This window comes from Larimichthys crocea, chromosome XVI, assembly GCF_000972845.2.
Source record: "Larimichthys crocea isolate SSNF chromosome XVI, L_crocea_2.0, whole genome shotgun sequence".
Classification (NCBI taxonomy): Eukaryota; Metazoa; Chordata; class Actinopteri; family Sciaenidae; genus Larimichthys; species Larimichthys crocea.
The window spans coordinates 8,365,001-8,391,832 of record NC_040026.1 but is presented as its reverse complement, the minus strand read 5'-3'; the positions used below and the strand labels follow the sequence as shown (position 1 = coordinate 8,391,832).

Genomic DNA, 26,832 nt, shown 5'->3' with positions numbered 1-26,832 from the left:
ACAATCCCGACGCTCAATGCCACAGCTCAGACTGAAAAAGTGACATTAGACTGCTCAGTGCAGGTACTAATGTGAGGATTAAACAGAGATTAACCAGCTCGTCTTAATTCCATTAAAAAGGTCTCTACTATGCCAGGCTAGTGAAGACGTTAGAACAGCCTGTGCATCTAGTAATGTGAGAAACAACAAAAAATGCTGATATAATTTAACATTTTTTATTGAAATGAATATGCTGTGTGTGGAAAATGGACAAGCTTTTTAGAAATATTTTTATTTGTGCATAAAAATATTACAGTACATAGACAATAAGTATCATAGAAGTCCATAACAAGTTCATAACAAGTTCATAACAACCCCACCCCCCTCTTCTGTTTTTCAGATGGTTCGGTCCAGTGCAATACGCAGAAGGGGAATGCTGGGAAATTAAAGCTGTGATTACAAAAAGTCAAAAATGTGTAAAGCAGGTAGAATATGTGTCCAAATGTGTGATTTAAATCATCCAAATAAATACAGTTTTGCTTCAAATGTTTATTCACATTTGTCATTTAAATGTCAATATCCAGCTTCTTCTGTCTGATTTCACTTTTTTTATTTTCCTTTATCTCTTTTAATATGAGTCTAATTCTGTGTAAAATGATCCTCCATAAACGTCACTGTTCACCTCCTAATGAACGCACTGATAATTGATAGTACAATGGTTAACTGTTTGGTGAATGATTGTTATTCTGGTTTACAACCACTGATCATTTGTGCAAGACCACAGGACTCATGTTTAATGTTATGTGTCATTTGTGTGAACTTACATTTTATTAAGATGTGTTTCCTTTTGTATTATGATCCTTCAGACAGGGTTTTTATACAGGCCTGGAAGGCATCTATCAGATCTTTACAACCCTCTGCTCCTTTCTCTCTGACACTGAAACACAAAGCCAAATTTACAAACTACTTACCACTCTCTGCACATATATAACAAGGTATCTGTTAGAATTGTGCAAATTAAATGATGTGAAGAAACATAAAATAAAAACACCTTGAACTGTGGAGAACATACTATAAGGAATATTAGTCTAAATGTGCATCAAAGGGATTATTGCAATAAGTACTTGAACTCAAAGCCCTACAGCTGCTCTTATCTGCATCTGATAATAACAAGAGAGAGTGAGTAAGCTGTAGAGCAGCTCCACTAACACTAATCACCACTGCACGTGGACACACACCAAATGTCTGTCGCTTCTTGTATGTAATACGAAGCAACAGCGCGGAATGTGCAGGACCTCTGCAATAGGTCATACATGTGGACGCCTATTTTAAACCTTGGGTCTATTTATGTTTCTCACAAAATGTATGTGAAATGTCATTACAGTTAGTCATATGATGTAGAGTGGATTACTAACAGTATCTCCAATTAAACTTAATGGTCAGCCCAAAGGCACTCTTAAAAGTTGAGCCCGGATGAGAAGTTAATGTGAATTGCAGTGGATATCATGTTCTCTAATGAAGACTGGCCAAAAGGACGTAATAAAAAGTGACCAAAATTTATCTGGAACCCAAACACAGCTAATGAATCTTCCTCGAGGGCATAAAGTTATACAATGACACTCTGTACAGCCACCAAAGGCTGTCACACTGGCCGAAGAAAATGTAATGATTCATTTTACAATTTTTTAAATGTATGCTTATTTGTATAAGCAGCATTTTCAGCATCTTGTCATTCCTGTCAGAACTCACCATTTGTCAATGTCCTCTTTGATAACCTGGCATGGCGCTGGCACGGCTTCGTTAGAGTCTGGCATGTTGACAGAAGAGAGCTGGATTTTGTGGAGGTGCACTGCTGCCCGGTCTGCAGTCAAGTATGGATACAGATTAGTTACAGAGATGAAGAGAAAGGCGGCGAGGACAGGGAGGGAGGAGGCATGACACTGACTGAGTATGATAAGCTCAAAGGAGGAAATCTGATTTGAATTAATCACATGCAAGAGAAGTTTGAGTAGCCTATTATTTATTTTATTTACGTTTGATATTCTTTGCCAACCTATATAATCTAGGTATTCTTGAATTCTCTCAAGCCTGTCCTTTTGTTTTACAGTCTTCCTAATGAATATGCAGATAGCTGACCTTTTGAGTCAAGCATTATGCATTACAAAGGCCTCATAATGCATCTAAAACTCACTACAGGGGAGGGCACTTTCCTGAAAAGAGATTAGGGAGCCTGACTTTATTTCACACTGTTCGCTTAAGAGGTTGAGCTGAGAGTTGTGGCATTTGTTTAACTGATAAACGTAGAATTAGCATTGAACATGCCGTTAGAAATGCAACAGCCTGAAAACAAGCCTGAATATAAAAGATAAAAAATAAAAGTACATGTCGGGTCACATTAGTGAGGTCAATCCTTACAGGAACACACATTTGTTTCTTTATGTACGCAGAAATATTGTAGATTCTCTATGCAAGTCACTTTCCACTAAACATAATGTGAAACATGTATTGTATCATATTTAATGATTATATTGTATATTCTACATAAAATGATGTTTATATATAACAGTGAGATTCTCCCAAAGAAGAATAAATAAGATGAGATCAATTTTTCTAAGAGTTTAATAATATTTATGGGCCCTCAAAGTCTAAGGATAATTCATTTATTCTACTTCATCGTACAAAATATTTAATGATGAAATAAAATGAACCTAGGTTTTTTAATGGACTTTAAATGTATATATGTATAAGTATATTATGTAAGATGATACACCGCTGCAACATTTTATTTTCTACAGTTACAGCTCATTCATAATGACACAGGGAAATGTGACCGACTGGTCAAGAGACGTTAAAGTCACAAGTGTTTTCATCAGCAAAATACAAGAGGTACCGGAAATATGTGCCCACTATGCATGTTATAGATATTGTAGGACAAAACAGTATGAGAGAACACAGCAGATACTTTAGTTTTGCACATACACGGTGCACAAAAGGTGTCTCAAAATCTGAAATGGATAAAATATTGTTGTCTAGTTTAAGTCACAACCTTTAACTTCAACACTAGAGGGCAACACACACACACACAGTGATGAACTACTGCACAAACAGGACTCCACAGTGTGTGCAACATTATAACCTGTAAAGAAATCACATTTGCGTTGAGAAATGTATCTAGTTTAGATGTCCATAACATTTTTCTGATAACATATCATAGGTGGTGCGTGGTTACAGGTTGATACTGGTGCTCAATCTAATTACAGTGCCTCAGAAAACAGTGGTCACAAACACCAAAGATATGAAACATGAGCAAGAGCAAAGCTTCCTCAGCTCATGGTGATCAACGATTCCTCCTCCTTTATAATCACCATAAAATCCAGTGTGCCATCTGCTGGTGAGCAAATCAAGTGCATATGGGGTCTGGCAGACAGGTTCTCCAAATACTAAAATTAGCACACACAAAAAAAAAAGGGCCTGAAACAGGTCTTGGTATCTTGGCATATCTGAAGGGAGAAAATACCCCATGTTGGCATGCTGATACACGCCAAGCTGCAAGCCTTTTTTTTTTTTTTAATTAATTAGACATCTGATTAGAGGAATACCTCTGTTTCTGATTCGGATGTTGAATTTGTGATTTATTTATTTATATATATATATATATCTGGTTATTGCTGGAAATACTTTTGCACTCGAACGCGTCTCAGCCAATGGCAGCGTTCAACACAAACAGCTGACTCCCTTTTTTGTGTGTGTTGTTGTTCGTGTAAAAAAAAAAAAGTAGTCTAAATAACAATTAGCCTGTCCATAATATGGAGATATAGAAAGAGAGAGAGGGGAGGAAAAAAAAAAGGTGCAGCTCTTGTTTGGCAGACTGTGGCTCGGTGAATGGAGGTCACCGCAGACACTCGGTGAGTCTCGGCGGAGAGACAGAGAGGGGGAGAGGGAGGACGGACAGCGGCCAGCCGCCTTCAAAAATGGCGTCTCCGGAGGAAAATGAGTAAAAAAAAAATATATTAAAACGCGGCCTGCTTTCTCTACACTTCCTCGTTCGGTATTTGAACACTTTCTTGCCGTGTGGAGGTTTTTTCTTTTGTATCACTGCGGTTACAAAAACGCCGTCGTCGCTTGCTTTTGTTGTTGTTTTTTAACGCGAATGGCTTTTTTTAAAAAACCGAGCAGAGAAATGGGGAGCGAGCATTTGGGGAAATAAAAGCAGCCCTGTTTTTATTTTGATGCGTCGTTTACTGACAGCTAGCATCTGCTGCTAGCCTCACAAGCTCCGGAGAAAGGGGAGATAGATAGAGAGAGACACACGGAGGGAGAGAGGAGAGAGAGAGGGGGGTGGGAACGATTTGCATGCAAAGGGAAGAAGAAGACGAAGAAAAGGTTTTTTTTTTTTTTTTTAAATTGGACCCCCATTTTAAAAAAAAAAAAAAACCCCCATTTTAAAAAAAAAAAAAAACCCCCATTTTAAAAAAAAAAAAAAACCCCCATTTTAAAAAAAAAAAAAAAAAAAAAAAAAAAAGACTACTAGCCTAAAAGAAAGGGGAGGAGAGACGGTGAAAAAGGACGCATTCAAATCAAATGTTTATCAGCAATTCACCCATCACCGGCCCCAATCCGCGGCATCTTCATCATGACCGAGACTGATTTTGGACTAAATCTGCCTTCGTGGAAATGATAAACGTGAAAGGCGTAGGAAAAGGAGAAAGACTGGCTCTTTTTTTTGGAGGTGGTTGGATTATAACCCCGTAGACCCCCCTCTTTTTTTTTCATCCAGCTTTCTCCTCCTCCCCTCCATTTCTCTTTCAATATGCTGTTTTCCACTCCTGAGGACTTGCTTATGAAACCGGGGAAAATAGCCTGAAACCGAGAACGGGAAAGACTGGATTTTTTTTTTTTCCGTAATCTGCTCTGCGACGTTGCTTTCGTCCTCATCGCACACATTGTACAGCCACATAAATGGATAGAAATTACCCGGGAACAGGATTTGGTGATTTGGGCGCAGGAGCAGGATGGAGTTACGAGAGATCGGCAAAAGCAAGGTATGCATTGGATCCTGGAGACAATGTGCATGCATCATTGGTACTTTGCAGGGCACGATGTGTGGCCCATGTAAACAAATTGTCGCCATTGGGTTCATATATAGTGCCATGCCCTGCCATTTATGTGTAGTGCATTGTCATCCAAATAGTTGCATAGTAATAATATTATAAACAGGAATGGAGCTAGTGTGCGTGTCGTGGGGGTGGGCGGGGTGGAGAAAGGAAAAGGTTGGGGATATGAATTGTGTGATTGACAGACAGACGTGGGTTTTTGGTGGACCTGGCGGGTTGGAGGTGGGGGTATGTCTGGAGCATCCATAGGAATTATTGTTCCCTGTGTGTGTGTGTGTGTGCAGGCCTGGACACAAACCCCTGATAGATAAATTCACTGGATTGATAGCAACTGCGAAGAGTGCAGACGCAGCAAACCCCCCCATGACAGACATCAACAAGATACATATTAACCGGGATGATGCATTTTATTTAATTGCTACGCTTTAAATAAAATAAAGGCGAGGGAGGGAAGGGGAATAAAAATCCTGAGGTGGAGCTGGTGCCATATTCTGAGATTTCTAATGCATTTTTTTTTTTTTTTTTTTTTTTTTGCCAAAGCGTGATCTAGATAATTGGTGGTTCGTTTTTGTGTTTTTAATTTGCATAATTAAATTGTGGAATAACCCCCACTGCACCAAACTTGCATTTTATCATTAAATTAAAACAACCCCCCCTCCAAAAAAAATAAAAAATAAGCCCAAGGTGAATTATTTAATTATTATTTTGGGTGAAATAGCCAGGACTGTGCAAAAGAGGGTAGCTCTGTCTTTTAGCTTCACGTTAGCCTGCGTGCTAGCGTCATGTCGAGGCCTGTGGTACTCGAGCATTATTATCATCTTTATCCGAAACATATTTCACATGTTTGGACCCGGCGTTTGCAACCTGCTCATACTCCCCCTCCAAAAAAAAGCCACCGTGTTTCCGTGGGACGTGATATTTGGCTAAACAAAACCTGGCTTGTTGCTGGTGTTTGCATGCAGCTTAGCATGCATTTGCGTCGGACTTGCACCATCCAGCTGTTAGCTACATCAACATAATCAATCGTCGGGAGAGACACGAATCGTTTTGTGTTTGGTGTGAACTAGGCTTTGTTTTTAACGTGGTTTTAAAGCTGCACATTGGTTGTGAATGGTTTATTTACACGTTTAAAATTTAAAAAAGGAAGAAAAAAAAAAGGACTGGCCTTGCTGTTTGGGCCTAGTCTCTGCATTTCTACCTTTTAGCTGCTGTGCATCGCTGCTAGGCGGTGCTACCAAGAGCAAAAATGCTGCTAGCATGTTATCCAGCCCCAGCCACGCATTTCATCTGTCCTCACTCATGCAAAGTTCTGCAACTTACAAATCCTCAGTGTTGAATAAGAAGCTTATTTAGTTTATACATTTCTAAATGATGTAGTTGTTGTGGGTCCATAATTATAATTACAAATGATCTATCCCATTATTTTTGCATACCACTTAGGTTGATGGTTTGACACTTTTGCATGTATTGCTGTGATACACTTTGTTTCTAAAGTTTGCAGTTCTGACATGAATGATTAATGTAGATTTTCACCTCCTTTTTTTTAATCATATCAATTAGACTCATCAGGGTTTTTTTTCCACATGTGGAGAAGTTACACATGGAGAAATGAGTTGACATGTGATGTATGTGTGTGTTTTTAATTGAAGAACAATTCACTCCCATGTCACATTTTGTGTGTTTTTTTGTTGTTTTTTTTACCCCAAGACTAGACAAGTCTTTTCTCAAGGGTCACATTTTGGGAACAGATTAGGTTTATGTAAATGTACTCTGAAATTAATGACACTTGACAATCCCACCCCCCCCATTCCCCTTTTCTCTGTAGTCTTGTATATGGGAGTTCCAGATCATCCCACCCTGAGTCTGAGCTCCTTCACCGACAAGCCTACGCCACCCCACACCCTCTGCAGGGCTATGCCACCAATCACCACCCAGGGAGCTCTGGCCAAGGCGGGGCTTGGGGAGCAGCTGGACGGAGTTTGGGTGAGATAAATGTCATACCTTCCATGTCACCACCATAAGGGGCCCCGGCAATGAATTATTGTGTCTCTCCTTGCAGGCCCTGGTAGATTATTGTCATTGAAAAATGGGCACATTATATCTCAATTGAGTTGAAGCCCTAGATGTTAAAGCCTGAAGTCACAGATTCATCTCATACAGTCTACCAATTTCTTCAGGGTTATTTTCAGTAACAGAGGTTAATGTATGTATATTTGCACTCAGGTCTGCTAATGTCCTGATTCAAATTTACCTGTGTGACAACAGGCTCGTAACATAAACTTATATTAATTTGATTATGTATATGATTATATCTGCATAATGGTCGTAAATATTTGCATTCTTAATCAGTGAACAGGTTTTCATGGTTTCGTCTCTCCTTCCCAAAGGTCTGTCGGGGCTCTTTGACACTGGCCTGCACCACGCCAGCCCCTCTGCCCCAGATGCCTCCGTCATGAATCTGATCTCAGCGCTGGAGTCCCGGGGTCCCCAGCCTCCACCTTCTGCCTCCTCCCTTCTCTCCCAGTTCCGCACACCATCCTGGCAGACAGGTGGGGCTGGTTTGATCTTCCCTCATGTGTTAACATTCAAACAGGCCCCACAGTCAACATGACATTTAAAGAACCTCACAGTGCTTGGCTGCATTATTATTCTGACAGTGGTGCTATTGGAGCATGTTCATATGAAATTTAAGCCTCTTACTTGTTGAATACTTTTTAAATCTCTTTTTTTCCCTTACATTATTTCATAATTTAAATGACAGCTTGATGGATAATAAGTACAATATGTCTTCCTCTTCCTAACAGCGATGCACACGCCTGCTCCTCCTGAACTATTCATCTCTGGAGCCCTCCCTGGCTCTGGCTCCTTCCCTTCCTCCTCAGCTCTCTCAGCCTATCAGCATCCAGCATCCTTCTCCAGCCGCTCTTTCCCTACCGCCTCCCTTTCCCTCCAGGATACACCCACGTTTAGTCCCACATCCAATGGCCTGCTCTCCCCACACGACCCCTTACTACATATCAAGGCCCCTTCCCAGTCTAGCCTGGGTTTTGATAGACTCCTGTCCTCGCAGGGTGCTGCTGCAGCTGCCTATAGGGGCAGCCAGGATCCCACGAGTGCCACATCTGCCCAGGCGTCCTCTGCCAGGCATCTGCAGTCACACCAGTTCAACCTGCTGTCATCACAGCTCCAGGACCAGTCGTCCCAGTTGTACAATGCATCAGTCTTTTCCTCAGCCCAGCCCCAACCTCAGTCCCAGTCCCAGTCCAATTCGGCTCAGGAAAGGGCTGTGCCCCGGCAGGACAGTGTTATCAAGCACTACCAACGGCCCACGCCAGCTCAGTCACAGCTCTCATCTTCTGCTGCCCACTCCTTACAGCACTACCTCAGCTGTGGAGGGGCAGGGTACCAGCAGATCGCCACCCACCACAGGCACGCTGGCCTTTCTTGTAGCCCACTGGGCGACCAGAGCCCCTCATCTGATCACAAGCCCACTGCACGCACTGAACAATATCGGCCAATTATCCAGCCCCCTTATTCCTCCTCCTCCTCTTCCTCGTCGTCTTCTTCGGCTGGGAAAGGTACCAAAAGCAGCTCCAGCAGTGGCTATTCTTCTGCCAGTTCAGCATCATCATCAAGAACTCCCCACACACCCCCCTCTGCTTCCTCTACATCCTCTTCTTCATCCTCTTCTTCTGCCACCTCTGGGGCTCATCCTTCCAACTCAATCCCCACCTCCAGCTCCAGCGCAGCCCCTTCCAGGCAGCAGCCACCCCCTCAGCCGGCTCCACCTCCCCCGGCTCCTCAGCAGCAGCCTCCTTCCACATCCAGCTCAGCCCCACAGTCTCTCCCCAAATCCTGCCTCTCAGGCTATGGTTCTCCTGTGCCCCCAGTGAAGACCCCCACCTCTGCTCTTACTGGTCAGACCCCACCCCAACAACAAACGCAATCATATTCACCTAATCAGCCCCCTACTTCCCACCTGGCTCAGTCCTACGGAGGCTTCAGCTCACCACAAGCCCAAGACCTGAGCTCAGGTACAGGTGGGAAAGGCTATGGCAGTTTAGGAGGGCGGAGCCAGTCATACTCCACTGATATATACTCTGACTCTGCTTATGGATCACTTCCATCCTCTCTGGGTGGAGCTGGAAGCCCATCACTAGGCTATGGTGCCCCAGGTCACTCCCCTGCCCTTTTAAGGTCAAGTGGTTCATCAGGTAGTGGAGCATCTGGGGGAGGAAGCAGTAGCGGCACAGGAAGTGGGAACTCTGGGTCAGGAGGAGGTGCAGGAAATAGCATGACCAATGAGAGAGGTGGAGGTGGTAGTGGTGGAGGGTCTTATCATATTCCAGATTCTAGCCCCTCTCCATCCGGCAACTCAGGCATCATCCGTCCAGGGTTGCACTCCCCAGTGCCCACCTGCCCCACACAATCTCCAGGAGGTGCAGGCTCTAATAAATACATTTCTTCAGTTCTCTCCCCGACCTTCCTAGCCTCCCCACAGGGCTACCCTGATACCAGAGGTCCCAGCTCTCAACCTCAGCCCTATCATTCCACCTCCTCAAAACCTAAGGCGGACACTTCCATGCTAGGAGTGGGCTCTCAGAGATCCCAAGAAGAAGTAGATGACGACGATGAGTTCTTGATCCAGCACCTACTGCAGGCGCAAGCAAGTCCTGCTCCCCAGGCTGCCCACCACCATCCCCAACAACCACCCCCGCAGGCATCCCAACAAGCACCACCTCAGCCCCAGTCAGTGCCCCCAACCACTGATTCAGGCAAAGGGCTGAGCTATGACATGGGTAAAACCTCTGAGGAGAGGTACCACCCCCAGAGTGTCATACGTACCCACAGTGCCACATCCACTGCTGGAGTAGGTAATGCAGGGTCTGCAGGGTCCATCTCAGGGCTGGAGAACCAGCTGGAGATGTCACTAAAGAAACAGCAGCAACAACATCAACAGCACCATCATCAACAGCAGCAACGGAACGAGAGGGCTGTTGGAAGCAGCAGGAGCAGTGGAGGGAGAGGCAGTGCTGAACAAGTGCACTCCCACCTCCATCACCATGACAACCTAGGCTCGGTAGTTCACTATGGGAGGGGCGATCCTTACACCCAACACTCCCTTGGTCCCCAACATTCCTCACACAGTCAGCATGTGTCTTCACACGCGCAGATACCGTCCCACACTCAAATGGAGCTCCAGAAGAAGCCACAGGAGCGTGCCGAAATCCCTTATCCTCGGAAAACGCCGGAAGTCCAGCAACAGCATCCCCAGTCTCAAGGTGCTGCTTCCCTCATGGACTCTCCCACCGATCAGTCCCGTCAACCACCACACCTGCTGCAGTCAGTGCTGTCCCACACCACCCGCAACAAATTGGAACCTCATCAACAGCACCACAAGATGGACTCCCATCGGCAACACCAACAGCATCACAAAATGGACTCCCACCAACAGCATCAGCAACACCCAAAAATGGACTCCCACCCTCAGCACCAACAACACCAGAAGATGGACTCCCATCAGCATCCACAGCACCACAAAATTGATTCTCATTCACAACATCAGCAGCACCATAAAATGGACTCTCACCCCCAACAACAGCAGCACTCTATTAACCAACAGCAAGCTGTAATGGAAGGTGCTGGTGGGGCACTTGGCTCAAATAAACATCAGGCTCAGTCTCAGTCCCAAACCACCCAACTCCAGCTTCAACTCCAGTCCCAGGCTTTGGAGGTGGCAGCGGCTCACTACAACCACGGACCCCCTCCACATCAGCACGAACAGAGCCAGGTTAAACAAAGCTCAGTGGTGTCTTCCTTGGACATGCTGGAGCGCTCCCTTTCTCAGACCTCCAGCACAGACGTAGCTGTTGCAGAGGACCGACGCGGTGGAGCAGGCAGCGGGGGAAGGGGTGGAGGTAGCAGCGAGCGCCACAGACAGCAGCAGGAGCAGCAGCAGCAGAGGCAGCACCCATCCCACCACCACTCACAGCAGCACTCGGCCTCTGAACTCCACTCATTCCTCTCTGAGCCCGATATCGGTTTATCCACCCCGTCTCACATGCACCATCTTTCTCAGCACCACCCGCAGCAGCAACAACAACAGCAGCACCCCAGCTCTCAACACCAACCAACCCACCCTCATCACCCTCACAATCAACCCCACCCTCACCATATACCCCCACCAACTGCTTCAGCCCACTCCCAGTCTCAGTCTGACCCACAGCAGCCACTCTCATCTCAGCTCACCCCTCAGCAGAGTCAGCTGGACCAACAGCGCTCAGAGCAGCACCAGTTTGACACAGTCAGCCCAGTGGAGAAAGCAGACCAGAATCAACAGAGTAATCGCTTTGTACCTCTAACTTCAATCTGCTTCCCAGACTCCCTTCTTCAGGATGAAGATCGCTCCTTTTTTCCAGGAATGGAAGACATGTTTTGTGCAGAGGACTACAAGTCGAGCTGTGCAGGGGGTGCAGGACCGGGGCAGGAGGAGATGAATGAAAGTCACGCCGGGCAAGACGGAATGGATTCCATGAAAGGTGGACAGAGCGCAGGTGGAGCAGGGGGAGGTAGTGGAGCTAGCTATGACATAATGGGTCACCATGGTGGAGATCAGGGTTATGAACCATACTGTCATGGCTTGGAAGAACCCAGCAATAACACCATGACTCTGGATCTAGACTCCCTTAAAACCCATGAGCTCCCTTCCACTGTCAACACTGAACAGCTAGGATTGATACAGTCTCAGGCCCCAGCTATGGGTATGGGCGCCAATACTGCTGGTCCCAACACCTCTGGAGCTAAATTGACCGCTGGGCCTGGAGGACCTAGTGCAGGACCTGGTTCAGGAGGCCTCCAATCTCCCATTTTCTGCTCATCTCGTCCCAAGAAGCTCCTCAAATCCAGCTCTTTCCACCTGTTAAAGGAGCGCAGAGACCCCAACACACTGCCTAAGAAAAGTTACGCTCAAGAATATGAGTTTGAAGATGACGAGGATAAAGCCGACCAGCCAGCTGACATCAGGTTGAATAGCCGGAGGCTCCCAGACCTGTTGCCAGACTTGGTGTCCAGCTGCAGAAAGGGAGGAGGAGGAAGTGGGTCTCTCAGTCCTTTAATGGGTGACATTGACTTCTACCACCCCTCTGGCTACTCCTCTATGGGTTCACACACTCTTATGTCTCAGGATGCACCCAAGAAGAGGGGCCGAAAGCCTACAAGACCCAAGAGAGAAGGGCCCCCTAGGCCAAGAGGCAGGCCTCGCATCCGCCCAATGCCTGAGCCCTACACTCCACGAGGAATGATGGGGGAGATGGGTGGAACGACTGTTGGTGGTGGATTCAATGTAGAGGGACGAGGTAGGGGTAGGGGCCGTGGAAGCAGAGGTAGAGGAGGAAGGAGGGAGGATATGTACATGGAAATGAGTGGGAAGGAGCAGGATCAGATGCACCACCATCACCTCCATCAGCAGCAGCCACAGCAGCTCCATCACCAGCCCCAACAGCAGCTACACGAGCCTATACCACCTCTGAAGGTGAGTGGAATTCAGTAGAAAAGGGTCGGGGTTTTATGACATTGCCTTGTTTTTAAAGTAGTGAGGATCTACTTGTGTGTTGGAAGGAAAAGTCAAACAATACCTACACCTTTTGTAGTTTGTTACTTATGCATGACTGCCACTAGCCAATAGGATCTTTCTTTTTCCTCAGTTTCTTTTTGTTTTATTTTAAACTAGTCAGATTTATGGTTAGGGTCAGTCGGTCCTGTTATTTAAAGGGTCAACATTTCATATTTTCCACCCTGGTTTCCGAGTTTGTGTAATATCTTTACATTCAGGCAAAGTTACTTTAAATTTGACTGTTTTCTTTCATTTTAGATCAAATTACCAATCGGTACCCTATCGTCATCCGATGCCTTGCTGAGGACGGACTCTTTGTCTGGTACGGACCCCGCTTTGTCGGATGGCTCAGTGGGCTCTGCTCCCTCACTTGGTTTAAGTCCTGGTCCCCCATGCAGCACTGACAGCACCAGAAGTCAGGACAAGAACAAGCCGAAAAGCCAGATGATGAGTGAAGGAGTGGATGAAGAGGGACTGGAGGACAGGGTAAGGATTATATCCTTGCTATGTTGAACGAAGAATGCTAAAAAGTAAAATGAAGCTGAATTAAACAAATTTTGATTCAGATTTATTTTCTTGTTAGTTGTAGACTTTACTGCTTTTGGGCTGGTATTTGAGTGTGATAATTTTTTTGTATTGCTTGCAGAGCGATGAGAAGGACTCTGAGTCCAAGGCTGGTTTCGTCGCTTCATTCTTGGACTTCCTCAAGACAGGGAAGAGACCTCCAGGTTTAGACATCTCGCCAGGAATGGAACCTGACAATGGTGAAAACTCTCCCTGTAAATCAGGCGGGCTACGTCCACTGTCTCCTGCACCTCCTCCTCCACCACCCCCACCTCCGTTCGGCGATAGTGAAGGTAATGGAGGTCTGGCTCTGGGCAACTGCTCCAGCCCCAAGCGCTTGGAAGATGAGCTGAAGAGGAACCTGGAGACGTTGCCTTCGTTCTCCTCTGATGAGGAGGACTCCGTCGGAAAGAACCAGGACCTCCAGAAGAGCATCTCCTCAGCCATTTCTGCTCTGTACGACACTCCTCAACTAACCTCTAACATCCAGCCCCCGTTATCTCCTCCGCCTCCTCCGCCCCAGCCTCAGCCCACCCAGTCCCCACTCACTCCCACACTGCAGCCCCCGACACTTAGCCCACAGCCTGCCATGCATACCCCACATTCCCTGCCCCAGTCCAACGAACCTGATATCCTCCAGCCAGAAGATGGAGACATGGATGAGAACAAAGAGGAGGAGGAGGAAGAGGAGGAGGAGAATGAGGAGGAGGAGGAAAGGAGCACAGGAGGGGATGGCGAGAGTGATATCACAGAGGAGAGAGAACCACTGCTGGAAACCCTGGGTGCCCCTAATCTTGACGGTAAGGCTGGGAGTTAACTTTTGTATTCATCGCATGTCCCATTTTCTTGCACATTGATTTTTTTCTGCAGCTCAGCTTAAGTAAATTAATATTTTCCCCTCAGGCTGAGCTATTGCTGTATTTTTAGTCCAGTAAATCGCCCCGTTGTGTATTTGGTTTGAAGTATTTGATTAAATTCTTGTGGCTAGTTTCACATTGTGGCAAATTGACCTTAACCTTAATCTTGCCCTGCTTTCTTTCCAGCATCCGTCCCCGAGATTCCTCCAGCACCAGCAACTCCTGAACCTCCCTCTGTCCCTCCATCTCCCGCCTCCTCCACCTCATCTCCTTCTCACTCCCCGCTCCCTCCCCTCTCGCTCCCCTCACCCCTCCCTCCACCAGAAGAACAACAGGAGAATTCCCAGCCTCCGAGCCCCGTTGCTCCCACGTCCCCCTCTCCATCACCTGCACCACTCGCTACTCTCTCTCAGCCGGCCACTCCCCCTCCTCCTGCTCCTCCTCCTCCTCCTCCTATTCCTCCCCCTGCGACTTCCCCTCCTCCCCCAACTGCACCACAGAAGGAGTCTCCCATGCCGTCTCCGGAGTCACCCGCTTCTCCTGAGGAGCCCCCACCGCCTAAGATCACCTCCCTGCACCTTGCCCAGAAGCAAGAAGATGCTGCCATCGCTGGCGAGAGTGAGGAGGATGAGAGCGAGAGTGGAGGAGAGGGCATCTTCAGAGAAAGGGACGAGTTTGTGGTGCGGGTGGAAGACATTCGAACCCTCAAGGTATTTATGAGAATGTGTCTTGTTTTGTGTATATTATTGATAGAATCGTGAATAAATTTTAACCAATCGTAAATTATTTGAACTAAAACTCATTACGTTGATAAATGTGTCAATGCAGGCTAGAAATCTTTGAGCTATCTATCTCTCTAAAGTCAATGAAAAACCATGGGGGACAATCACTTGGTGCAGTAAAATGAGTTTGAGTCCTTCCATAGCTGCCAAGTTGCAGAGACATTTTATAGTTAACCTGTGTGTCATGTGTTTGGCCACAGCTGGCCCTGCAGATGGGACGTGAGCCTCCACCCATATGGAGGGTGCAGAAAGCCCTGCTGCAGAAGTTCAGCCCCGAGATCAAAGATGGTCAGAGGCAGTTCTGCGCCACAAGCAACGTAAGTTCACACCAGGGCCTCTAATCTAACCACATAATCTAACTGTCTTGTTTCACAGTCCTAGCTGCAACCTTCAATGAAATGACTGTACTTTATGCTCTAATGCATGTAGATAGATAGATTCTAACGGACAATATTGTCACAGCATGTGCTAATGTATTAATTAAATCTTTAATACCTTGTTTCTGGCTCAGTATCTCGGCTACTTTGGAGATGCCAAGAGGCGATACCAGCGAATCTATGTCAAGTTTCTGGAGAACGTGAACAAGAAGGACTATGTCAGAGTCTGCTCTCGGAGACCTTGGCGCAGAGCCGCACCTGCTCTCAGGTACCAATATTTGCAGTATCAAAAATCCTATTCATATTAAATGAACATTTGCTAGCTGGGGATGAAATCACATGGCTTTTTAGAGCCAGGCTTGGGAGACGACCTCCCAGATGAGTGCCTGAAGGCCAGAATGCAAAAAATAATAATTTGGAACCACTACCATGTGACGAAGGAGGGTGGTCTTGGTTGACTGAAAAGTTTAATTAAAAGTTTTTGGCCTTCTGTTAAATTCGAAAGTGTTTTTTTTTTTCTTTTTCTTTGACTCACAGACGCCAGTCGCTCCCCAAAATGGCTTCCCCTCCTGCACCCCAGGTGCCACCGAGAGTCGCTGAGAAAGAGGAGAGAGTGGCTCCACCAGTGCAGCGTGAGCAGAGGGAGAAAACAAGAACAGCAACCGCAACAACAAAAGAACAACGGGAGAAGAAGGAGGCTCCAGCTGCTGTGCTAAAATCTAAGGAGAAGGAGAGAGAGCCGGAGAAGGAGAAGGAGAAGCGAGTGCAGCTGCAGCAGGACAAAGTGGATAAACGTGCTGCGGCAGCAGAGCGAGGTAGAGCAAAGGAGGAGAAGAAAGCAGTGGAGAGGAAGGAGAAGGAGAAGGCTGAGCGTCCACCCAAGTCCAAGCCAGCCAAAGTTAAGGCAGAGCCACCACCGAAGAAGAGGAAGAAGTGGCTGAAAGAAATCCCTTCATCATCTGACTCGGACTCATCGGAGGAGGCAGCTAGTGAGAACGAAAGTGAGATGCCATTTTGAATCTTTGCGCTTGCATTTTGCAGTTGTTGTTTCTGTCCAAGGTTTGGTTTTGTATAGTTTCAAACTTTAGCCGTTTTCCACTTAGTGCCAGTGAAAGGCGGAGTGAACAACCGTGCCATGAGGGAGATGTTCAGGAGCTACGTGGAGATGCTGGTCAGCACAGCCCTGGACCCTGACATGATCCAAGCCCTGGAGGACACAGACGGTGAGAACTTTTACTTTAGAAATGTTACAATTCAAGCCTACTTTTTTAGAAATCTGCTGACATGTAGGAGAAGAAGAAATGGAGAATGTATGTGTAAAGAAATCTCTAATCTAATCTAACCCGGTCTACAAAATCTACATGGAAACCGCTGTATTGAGGAATTTTCATGGTATTTTCCGAAGTGGCCTGAGTGTACAGTTTGGGCAGGTTGAATAAATATCACTGCTGATAAGTAGCAGCTGCCAACAAACTGCTCTTGGATAGCAGGGGAATTGTTATACGATTCAGACGAATCATTTAATGGTTTTGGAAATGCAAATAAACAAGGAATGACAGGTTGACGGGAAGCCCCGGGAATGCTGATAGATAAGCAGCCCGGAAAGAGCCGCTTTGAATCTGCCCTTGGCATTAAAATGATCGGCAGCTAAATGAATGATGACTAATGAAACTTCCTCTACCTCGATTGGCCACCAGATGAGCTTTACCTCCCACCAATGAGGAAGATTGACAGCATCCTCAGCGAACAGAAGAGGAGGTTGTTGAGGAGAGTCAGCATGAGCTCTCAGCACCAGGTAATCTTTCCTGAATTGTACCGCTTCTCTCTCTCTCCCGGACCCTCACGACTGAAATCTTTGATTTTCTTTTCAGATTTTTCAGTTCCCATCATTTTAAGCTGAAACCCTTTTTTCATGTTTTGTAGAATATGTTGATAAATGTGGTGCAGCAGACAGTATATCATGAATGTAATGGATTCCAGTGCTGAAACAATCAGTACATTACTTCATTAGTTGTTAGTCGACTGTTATTTTACAACATCATCTTATATTCTGACATGTTGTCTACTAAATTATACCGAACATTTCTGTAAATATATCTTGTTCACCAGCTTCTGACTTGTATCCCTCTTCCTTGACAGGAGGTCCTGCATGCTTACCCCCAGATCATTGTAGACCCCCTGGACTCAGGAGTGGTGAGGGTGCGGCTAAGCGGGGACGCTTACAACCGCAAGACACTCAACAGAGTGAAAAAGACCCTGCCGAAACCACAGGTAGGTGTGTGAGTGAGTGTTTAGAGGGTCAGAGGAATCTTAATAGATAATTATATGGATTTTAAAGAAAGATTTTGAGTTTTCAAATAGACAGACATTATTGGTATACACTCAACATTTGCTCAACAAATTGCTCAACATTGAAGGGTTTGAGACAAAGAGATCACCCAGGGCAGAGAGTGTGAAACGGTACCAGCTTCCCCTCTTTAACACCTGCTGCGAGTTTCTAAACATGCCCCACTTTTACTCCTCCTTCCAAAGAACTGCAAGATTAATATTCGCTCTAGCTTTATGCGTTTCTGTCAATGGAAGCTGATCGAATTGTCCTTATCCTAACCTCGTTTTCCTTTTTATATTTTTAGGACCTTAAACTGTCAGCCGACACGTATCGGATCTACAGTCTCTACCACTCCCTGCATCATTATAAATACCACACCTTCTTACAGTGCAAGAAAGAGGTAAGCAAGCATGTTTCTAGCATTTGTTTTCTCATTATTGAGATTTTGTCCTTTTTTGAGTCACTGCAAACATGCTGGAAAATTTAGTTTCCAGCGTATTGCAGGGCATTTCCCTTTTTAAATATGCCTTATGGTAAAGCACAATCCTCACACAGAGCGTGCTTGTATACGGTTTCTTTTCTGCCTAAAATCCTGGGTTCTTGACGTCACAATCGTCTGTGTTTCCGTTCCACTTTTCCAGACCAACACCATCGAGCAGGCAGCTGAGGACCCTGGCCAAGAGGAAGTGGTGCAGCAGTGCATGGCCAACCAGAGTTGGCTGGACACCCTCTTCGGCTCCTTCATCGAGCTGCTCACGCTCAGCACCAAAGCCTGAGGCAAACCGCAAAAAGAGAGAGGAAAATTAATTAAAAGCGAAGAGGATTTTGAGGAAGAAAAAAAAAGAAGAAGAAAGAAAGAAAATACAAAAAACTGAAAGAGATGGATCCTACTGTACAGCCCCCCGACCCTCTTCAAATCTCTAAGATCTGAGGATGAATTTTTAAGGCCCTTGACGAACACAAAGGGGGTCTGTTCATGTGACCTTGGACACTGGCCTCTGTTCTTTTTCTTGTTATTGATCAATGACTAAAGAAATGTCTTACTTTGTGACAAGGAGGGACCCCATCGGTTCAGGGGTCACTGGCAGGTCAAGAGGGAATTGACCGTTGTTTTTGAAAAGGAAGCAACGCGAGAAGCCGTTAAACGCCAAGTCAACGGAGGAGGAGCCACTGACATCTTGTTAACTGTGTGTCATAAAGACAATAGTTCAAAGAGAAACTATTACCACTTAGTTTTTACATAAATTATTTTTTGAAGACTAACATCAGCTGTTGGCTTTTGAGAAGATTGCAAGAGGGTGAGAATGCTTTTTAAAAACTGCGTGTAGAGTGTGCCGTGAGCAGCGTGAACATGGACTCGTCCACGGATAGAAACATGAAATGTGATAATAAACGCTCTCTTTCTCTCTCTCTCTCTATCTCTCATCCTGTGCTATGTGAAGGGCAGCACCAGTCCGCTGTGTGATAATATATAAACACATTTTTATTATTTATATGAGGAGGTTTTTAACTTAAACTCTCACAAGCGCTGGGTTTGCTGCCCTAACATTTTAAATACCTTTTTATTTCCCGCAGGTTCAGTATACAATCGTAACCCACATATCCAAGCCGTCTTCCCCTCTATACAAAAGAACAGACGTCGAGACCGGAATATTGGGTGTAACACAGTGGGTGTAAAATAACAACGAGAAAAAAAAATGGAAGAAAAAGAAAAAAAAGGAGAGAATGGGAAAATCTATTTGAAACTTAACATTGTTGTGCTTCAGTTCAATCATCAGTCATGCAGGTGCAAAGAAAAAGAAGTAAACTATCCATTTCCCATGTGGGAAGAAGGAGTATAAATAAGTAATATTTAAAGAGGAAATAGTCATTTCATTTTTATCATTTTGATGTTTGTGCATACTATGACTTATTTTGAAAACAATCTAATTTTCCATAAAAAAAAGGAAAAAAAAGGCGTGTAAATATTGTACAGTTCTTGATGAAATTCTTTGTCCTTCTGTACATTAACTCTCCTGTATTTGAGAAACAAATAAAATCTGCAAAGAACAAATTTGTGTTTCAGTTCCCTTACAGTCTTATGTTTGCGTGTGTGGACTCCACACCCATCTTTGTGAGGACATTTTGACATTTGTAAAAAAGGCTTTGTAGGGTTTAATATGTGAAATATTTTTTAGGTTGGAGTCGTAATTAAACTAACACACAAATGTGTTTCTCTTGACATGGATCTGCTGTAGAGGAAAGTTTCTCTGTGCTCACCTTTTTAAATCACAACTTAAGACCTTTAGCAAACATACACTGATAAATGACTTTTTTTAAGTGAAATACGATACATGTTGAATCAAGTAGTTAAACTATTGAAGTGAAATATACTTGATAATTCACAAAATCTCTCTTTTTTTGACAAGGTAGGGAGAGTAGATGTGTTTTTAAGAGTTTCTAACTCGTTAATGGAACTTGTAACGTGTCCTGAGGGATCCAGTGGTGAAATGTTTACTCAAGTACGGTATGTTACCTTTATGTTATTTGAGTCTTTTCACTACATTTCAGACAGAAATATACTCTTCGCTCCACCATAAAACTCTCACAGCTTAGTTAGGCTACTATTTCGATTACAAATTCAGATTTTTACCTTAAAAAACAGGAAGAGCCTCTAAAGTTTCAAGTTTCAAGTTTTTATTGTCAGAACTGCAAATGTACAAGACATACACAGAATTGAAATTACGTTTCTCTCTAAAATGTGTTTTGTTATAAATTAAACTACCCGGTGTTTTTAACGTAGATAGTTTGTCGTGGTTCCAACTTCTCAAAGGTTTGCTTTGCTGTCTATTCTTGTAATTATCTTAATAAACTGAATTTATTGTATTTTTAGTAGTTTTGAGCTTTGGTTGGACAAAACAAGCATGTGGTGTCACTTTGGTAACTGAGATGTGATGTCTCGAGATTTTTTACAAACATTGATTACACAATCGATTAATTAGAAAAATAATCTTTAAAATCATAATGAACATAATCATTGTTAGTTGCAGTCCTATTTAAAATAATAATAATAAAATGAGCTCAACCTAATCTACTTGTACTAGTAAAATCCTGCTTTTAAATGAATGCATGAATAATAATTTTAACAATAAAAATTTAAATAACTTTTTTAAACTTTAGGTACATTTCATGGTTATACTTGAGCTTCAGGGGTTGCATCATGTCAACAAACGTCATAAATATAAGTGTGTGTGTGAAGTGTGCGCATGCGCATGCGCGTGTTTGACCCCACCTAGCGGGCCCGGGCTGGGATGAAACGTGATGACGTCACATTTGAAAAACGAAACTGAGTCCTCGGAGTTTCCCGAGAAAACCGAAAACCCCTCCGTGAGCGTGTCAGACAGCTCTGTGACAGGAAGCCACCGTGGTGGTATTTAAAAGTATGAGCAGCTGAGATTGAATGACACTTTGTCACGAAGCTTCAGGAGGAACAAACGAGCCATTATCTCCGACTTTCTGGCCCTGCACCTGAACTCAACACGCACCTACAGCGACTGGAAGCTCGTGACTGCAGGTAGGAGAGTTTGCAATGCTGTGAAATATGATTAATAATGTATTCATTTATAGCACATCTGCAGACTGAGTAACGAAATATACCTTGTGTACTATGTATGAAATTTCACACTTGAGTTGTTGTACTCGAGTATTTCCACATTACGTAACTTTATAGCCTGTTTCACTTCTATTTTAAGTTACAATAAAAAAATACAAATTGAATCTGTTATTGTACACTAATATTCATATCTGACACTTGAATTAATAAAATGCATGAATATGTATTTTTACCTTTCATGCTTAAATACATGAACTGTAACAGTTACAGTGTTTTGAAGTTTTGTTTTACTCATATTTAGTATTTTTGGAATTGAAGGCTGAACCAAACCTGGCCTCATATTTGCCTGCTTCCTCTTTTTGGTTATTCAGAAATTGTAAATATAAGTTAACTTCCAGCAGCTGCATCATAGCAATGCACACATCAGGTTGTTGTTGCTCAGATGTGTGTACCTATTCCTGATTCCTGTGTAAGTGAGTCCTTGCCTTGACATATTTTGCCAATAAATCTGATTTAGTAGTAGTGAGAAATGTCATCCCTCACTTGCATGAGGATCTTTTAAAAATAGATTTTCTCATTTTAAATTAATATCAAACATGCAAAAGTGAACTTACTTTTTTTTTTACTAATTCCAGGCAGGACGTGATGATTACATTTCTTTCTGCATGTATCTGGTTGTAAAGTGACTAAATAGTGCCATCTACAGGGCCTGAACATTCTAATCATTAATATAAACCTATAAATACATATGAATAATTGTGGTGATTAAACATTCAGCCTGGCTCAGCTTGTTTTATTTACATAAAGTGAATCATCAACAATTATTTCTGTTTCACTGTTGGATTCAGGGCAAACTGCTCTGGATACTGAGAGCTACAAGACAAGAAATATATATATATTTTTAATCATAGATGATCTGACACTGTTGATGTGACTTTTTTTTTTTTGCTCCTGCAGGTATGTCTCATTCTAAACCTCTGCTCATCCCCTGGCTTCGGGCCCACATTGACAGCACCAGGTATCCTGGTGTCCAATGGACAAACCTGGAGCGAACCGAGTTCTCCGTCCCGTGGAAACATGCTTTAAGACAGGACTCCTCTGACACTGACATTCTCATCTTTAAGGTCACTTGCATTCAAAAACAGCATGATATTCATACATCAGTGGCATTATCATAGAAAGTCATGAGATATATATATACATATATATATATCACCTTCCTGCAGGCCTGGGCGGAGGTGAGTGGTAATGGCCGGGCTCAGGGAGATCCCTCAGTCTGGAAGAGGAACTTCCGCAGTGCCCTCCGAGCTAAAGGCTTCAAACTGGTCTCTGACAACAAGAATGATGCTGCTAACCCACATAAAGTGTTTCACTGGCCGAATGAGTCAGCATCAAAAGGTGAGGATCCGTCAAGATGTCACCATTTGGTCCTTTATTGTGGTGGAAAACAGGCAAGTTTCCTGTTGAACTGTACTAAAAATAACCTTCTAACAAACATTTAAATTTGATGTGCACGTGACATGTATTTACTGACACATAGCATTAAAAATGCAAATAAACCCAAAACAAAACAGATGTTCTCTTGCTTGAATAAAAAACCCCATCCTATCACTCCCCCTCAGTTTTATTCATGCAAAATTATTCAGCTTGTGTATCTTAACGATAATCCCACGAATGAGGGGCGTTCATCATATCTCTGCACTGTTGAGATAAATCTGAAAAATCAGATAATACAGTGAATGTGCCACAGATGCTGCTCTTTTTTGCTCACTTGTGGGTTATGTCTGGATTGTGAGTGCGGCCACATGCAGCGGAAATCTGATCTACACATTGCAATTTATCGTTCTTACATTTACGTTTGGATTTATGTTTCTGTGGCTGAGATCCGTGAAGGCAATATGCTAATGCAGAGTGTGCACGTCAATACCATTTGTAAAGGGGATTATATGATTAAAGGGGTGTTTCCGAGGAGGATAAATGATTAAAAGATCGTAAGCGGCAAATATTAAATGAGCTCTCTCTGCTTTCACTCACAAAGCTAACTCTAGTGCTGGATCCCAGGATCAAGATGACACAGATCTGTTTGAGGATATTGGCCTTTCTACAGAAGAAGTAAGGGAAGCAATATGGAAATGCTATGGAAATGTTGCGTGATTATATAATTGCATATGAACTCATTAAGATGTGTGTGTGTGATGTTTTAGAGCCAGGTTCTCCCATGCTTGGATGACTGCCTCTATCTTCCAGGAGAGTTTTCAGGTAAGGGAGCCTCTCTCTATCTATTAATTATCTGCCATGAATTTTGTACCTCAGAGGGTTAAATTACCAAATCGGTAATTAAATATTGAGGAGTGTGGAATCACTTTTCTGAGCTGATCCATTTTGTGCCAGCAGAATCTGCTGCCCACCAGGATATTCTCCAGGAGTGTCTAAAGGGACTGAGCATTGGCCCTGAGACAGGTACACCTATCAGCTCTGCTCATCATTTCCTCCTCGGTGCTGCAGAAAAGAGAAAAGATCATCCAACTTCCTCGAATAATACTTTTTTTTTTTCCACTTTCTCCAACTTTTCCACAGAGGGCACTGCAGGCTTTGAGCCTCCTCCCGAGCAACAGCAGCTCCAAAACCCAGTTGTGATTGGAGGACAGGCGTTGCCTGGGCAACAGGAGTATCCAGTAATGTTTGAGGCTGCAGTCGGTGAAGCTGGGTTGCCTGAGCAACCGGCATGTCCAATGGAGGGAGCCGTGGGAGGGGCCTATAATGGGCAGTTTGCGGAGCAGTTCTTGGATACCATGAACAAGACCAGAGATGGAGATAATTTCAGTAAGTTGATGGAGGATACTGTAAAAATGAAAATGGATGAATTCACACACTCACTTATCAAAACAATGTGGCCTGTCAATATGAATCATATTAGGAGTACATTTAAGAGTGTAGCTGTTAAACCTTTTCTCATACACTCCTCTTTCTGAATCCTTAGAGACTCAATTCAGGGTATCGGTGTACTACAGAGGGGTGAAGGTGTTGGAGCAGCTGGTTGAGAATGAAGCTGGAATCCGCTTAGTCTACAGGTAACATCCAAATAATGCTGACAGATGTTTAATATCGCCGGATTATCTTTAAATTATCAGAGGATTAGTTTGATATTTTAGTAAATAAACGACACATACATTTTGAAGATCTAAATGTAATGATGTAATAATTTGTAATGATTTTCTAAATGTAAATGTTCAAACCTAAAATCCAATGAATAAATGTCGTCTTCGCATCAGCCCTCATCTCACCGGGACAGTTTTTGATCAAGAGTCGGGCCTGTCTGTGATCTCGCTGCCAACTCCTGGACCTATGCTGGATCAAACCCAAGCCAGACTGACCCAATGTATCCTGGACAAGATGGGCGATGGTTTGGACTTGGGGGTTTCGGGTCATGTGATCTACGGCCATCGACGGGGGATCAAAACATTTTGGAGCTTCTCCAAGTATGACAGTAGCAGACAGCCCATAGAGCTTCCGAAACTGGAGCCTCAACCGCTGTACCTGTTCAAGGACTTTTTGCGAGGTGGGTGAAAGGAGTAATTGTGTAGCTTTTTGTAAGTGTGCTGTCTTATTGGCTGGATATAGGAATTGATTGTTCTTTCCCTCCAGGAATATTGGACTTCATTGAAGGGAAAAAGTCTCCTCCCTGCTCCCTGTTCTTCTGCTTTGGGGAGAAGTGGCCTGATCCAGACAACAGGCCTTGGGAGAAGAAACTCATCACAGTGGAGGTGAGAAAACCTTTGAATTATTAAAACACACAGACAGAGCTGTGCTCTCAAAGACCTCCAAGCAGTGTTAGTGTTAGGCTTTTGTTTTGTCTTTTTGCTGCACATACTTCTATCAAATTTCATGAGTGATCAAACCACTGAAATTGCCCACTCAACGGAGCTGTAGTCAGCAGCACCTTTCAAAAAAAGGCAATTTTGTCCCAGTATTGATTAATAAGGGCTGAGGGAACAAAGCCTGAATACCGGTGCTGACAGCTGATCCCTCTGGTGTGAAAGGTTTTTCTGCCCCCGAGCCTCTACGGAGGAGGAGCGCATGCTGAGAAATGAGAAAGTTATACAGAACTTTAAACAAAATCAGCTTGACACGTCTCATTGCTCCAGCTTTCTCAAATTTCATGGTTTCTGTCAAGCTCAGATTTGCCATCTGACTAATGCTTTTTTTTTTGCCCCTCTCAGGTGGTCCTGACTTCAATGGAGTTACTGAAGAATATGGCTGTTGGAGGCGGCGCCTCCTCCCTGCAGTCTGTGGAGCTGCAGATGTCACTTGAAGAGATGATGGAGCTGTACTGACACTTAGCTGTGCCTTAAGAAAACCACTGTTTACCCCCCATTCTATCCTATTTCTACTACATATCTACTCTAAATAGAACAATTCAGGTAATAATAATGTTTTTAGTCATTTCTCTGGTAGGTTTGTTGGCTCTGCATGAAAAAGGAAAGTAAATATGTTTCAGGTTTACAATGTTTGAACACAAATATGTGCTTTTAAATCAATTTACTTTGATATTTTTACATAAAATAATAATGTGATTTGACAGGACCTTTCTGACATATACTGATCATATCGGTGCTGGTGTTACTAAGCTGCCTAGTTGCCTTTTGTTGCAAAGAAAATGAGTAGTAATTTATGTATGTAAGTATGTGTAGCGTGTTTTTTCTTTGTTTGTTTGTTTTTTTTGCAATGAAGCACAACAGCAGATTTTCCAGACGGTATGCAATGTCAATGTGCAAACAATCCAGAGGCTGTCGGTCATATTGTTAATGATCGTATTTGTTTACAGTAATCATTTGAATGTGTCAGAATAAAAGTGTAAATAAAATTCATATGTAGGGACATTTATAATCAGATAAACAAGTTTCATTCAACAAAACTGAAATACTGTGTGTACACTGAAATAAGTATACTGTAACAATACTCATGCCTTCAATAAACAGTTTAATTAATAATTCATTAATTCCTGTTTTAAGAAAATGGAGCAAGGTCTCAGAAATTGTTTTAGCAATTGAGAAAAACTATAAAACAAAATCTCATTTTCAAGCACTATTTACAAAACCTCTGACTCCTCTTACAAACTTTCACGTCAAAACAACAACACCGCTCTCAAATCATAAACAAAGTGATCAAAATCATAAACACTATCAAGCAGTCAGTAAACAATACATCAAAAAGTAGAAAACACATTGTTCAAAACATACTAGTTCCCAGGGAGAAGTACATTTTTGATCTCAAAACAAATGTCATAGTTTTTTGTCATTGTCTTTCGATCATACTGTAATTCTCGTTCTTTGTTGATATGAACCTGCAACCAGTCACAATCTATCGAGCAGTCAGTACTGTAAACAAATGGAAAGCACAATGTTCAGGGCCATACAATTACAGTACACATTGTCAGTCTATGGACAAGAACATGGTCTATGATTGTTGCTCGAATTTCATCAGCTATTTCAGCTCTTTGTCTTCCTCCTCCTCTTCCTTTTACCATGTGATATGGTTTAACGTATTGACAACAAACTGAACAATTAGCTAAATGAGTTCAGGCAACTTAAAACTTTGTTCAGCCAATGGGTTTAAGTGTTTTAGC

At 43.5% G+C, this 26,832-nt stretch overlaps 2 protein-coding genes and 1 long non-coding RNA gene across 4 annotated transcripts; 2 read left to right on the top strand and 1 right to left on the bottom strand.

The window, feature by feature from the left end:
- Nucleotides 1-204: 204 nt before the first annotated feature.
- LOC109138182 (uncharacterized) lies at nt 205-6,910 on the bottom strand. 2 transcript variants are annotated; one of them, XR_003463986.1, is made up of 4 exons: nt 6,292-6,910; nt 1,729-1,840; nt 804-916; nt 205-415 (listed from the first exon to the last, which is right to left on the bottom strand). It is a non-coding gene; the product is annotated as an uncharacterized LOC109138182 (long non-coding RNA). The 2 variants fall into 2 exon arrangements; XR_002041858.2 differs by lacking the exon at nt 6,292-6,910 and adding an exon at nt 3,345-4,347.
- prr12a (proline rich 12a) lies at nt 4,489-19,668 on the top strand. The gene is made up of 15 exons (XM_010751811.3): nt 4,489-5,021; nt 6,919-7,076; nt 7,481-7,642; nt 7,898-12,624; nt 12,964-13,191; nt 13,352-14,069; nt 14,313-14,836; nt 15,109-15,225; nt 15,420-15,553; nt 15,823-16,286; nt 16,389-16,508; nt 16,983-17,080; nt 17,425-17,556; nt 17,919-18,014; nt 18,256-19,668. The coding sequence occupies exons 1-15, from the start codon at nt 4,939-4,941 to the stop codon at nt 18,388-18,390; spliced, it is 7,896 nt and encodes a 2,631-aa protein (XP_010750113.3). The 5' UTR covers nt 4,489-4,938; the 3' UTR covers nt 18,391-19,668.
- Nucleotides 19,669-21,029: 1,361 nt separating this feature from the next.
- irf3 (interferon regulatory factor 3) lies at nt 21,030-26,193 on the top strand. The gene is given in 11 exon segments (NM_001303387.1): nt 21,030-21,167; nt 22,164-22,330; nt 22,433-22,604; nt 23,245-23,318; nt 23,411-23,465; nt 23,601-23,666; nt 23,784-24,029; nt 24,187-24,277; nt 24,479-24,765; nt 24,852-24,970; nt 25,427-26,193. Coding segments are annotated over 10 exon segments (1,389 nt in total). The 5' UTR covers nt 21,030-21,167; nt 22,164-22,165; the 3' UTR covers nt 25,541-26,193.
- The last annotated feature ends 639 nt before the right edge of the window (nt 26,194-26,832 follow it).

Excerpts from the sequence above, each read along its gene's own strand:
- prr12a (XM_010751811.3), top strand. The coding sequence starts at position 4,939 with ATGGATAGAAATTACCCGGGAACAGGATTTGGTGATTTGGGCGCAGGA. Across the intron at positions 13,192-13,351 it reads AAGAGGGACTGGAGGACAGG|AGCGATGAGAAGGACTCTGA; the intron begins GTAAGGATTATA and ends TATTGCTTGCAG. Across the intron at positions 14,837-15,108 it reads AAGACATTCGAACCCTCAAG|CTGGCCCTGCAGATGGGACG; the intron begins GTATTTATGAGA and ends GTTTGGCCACAG.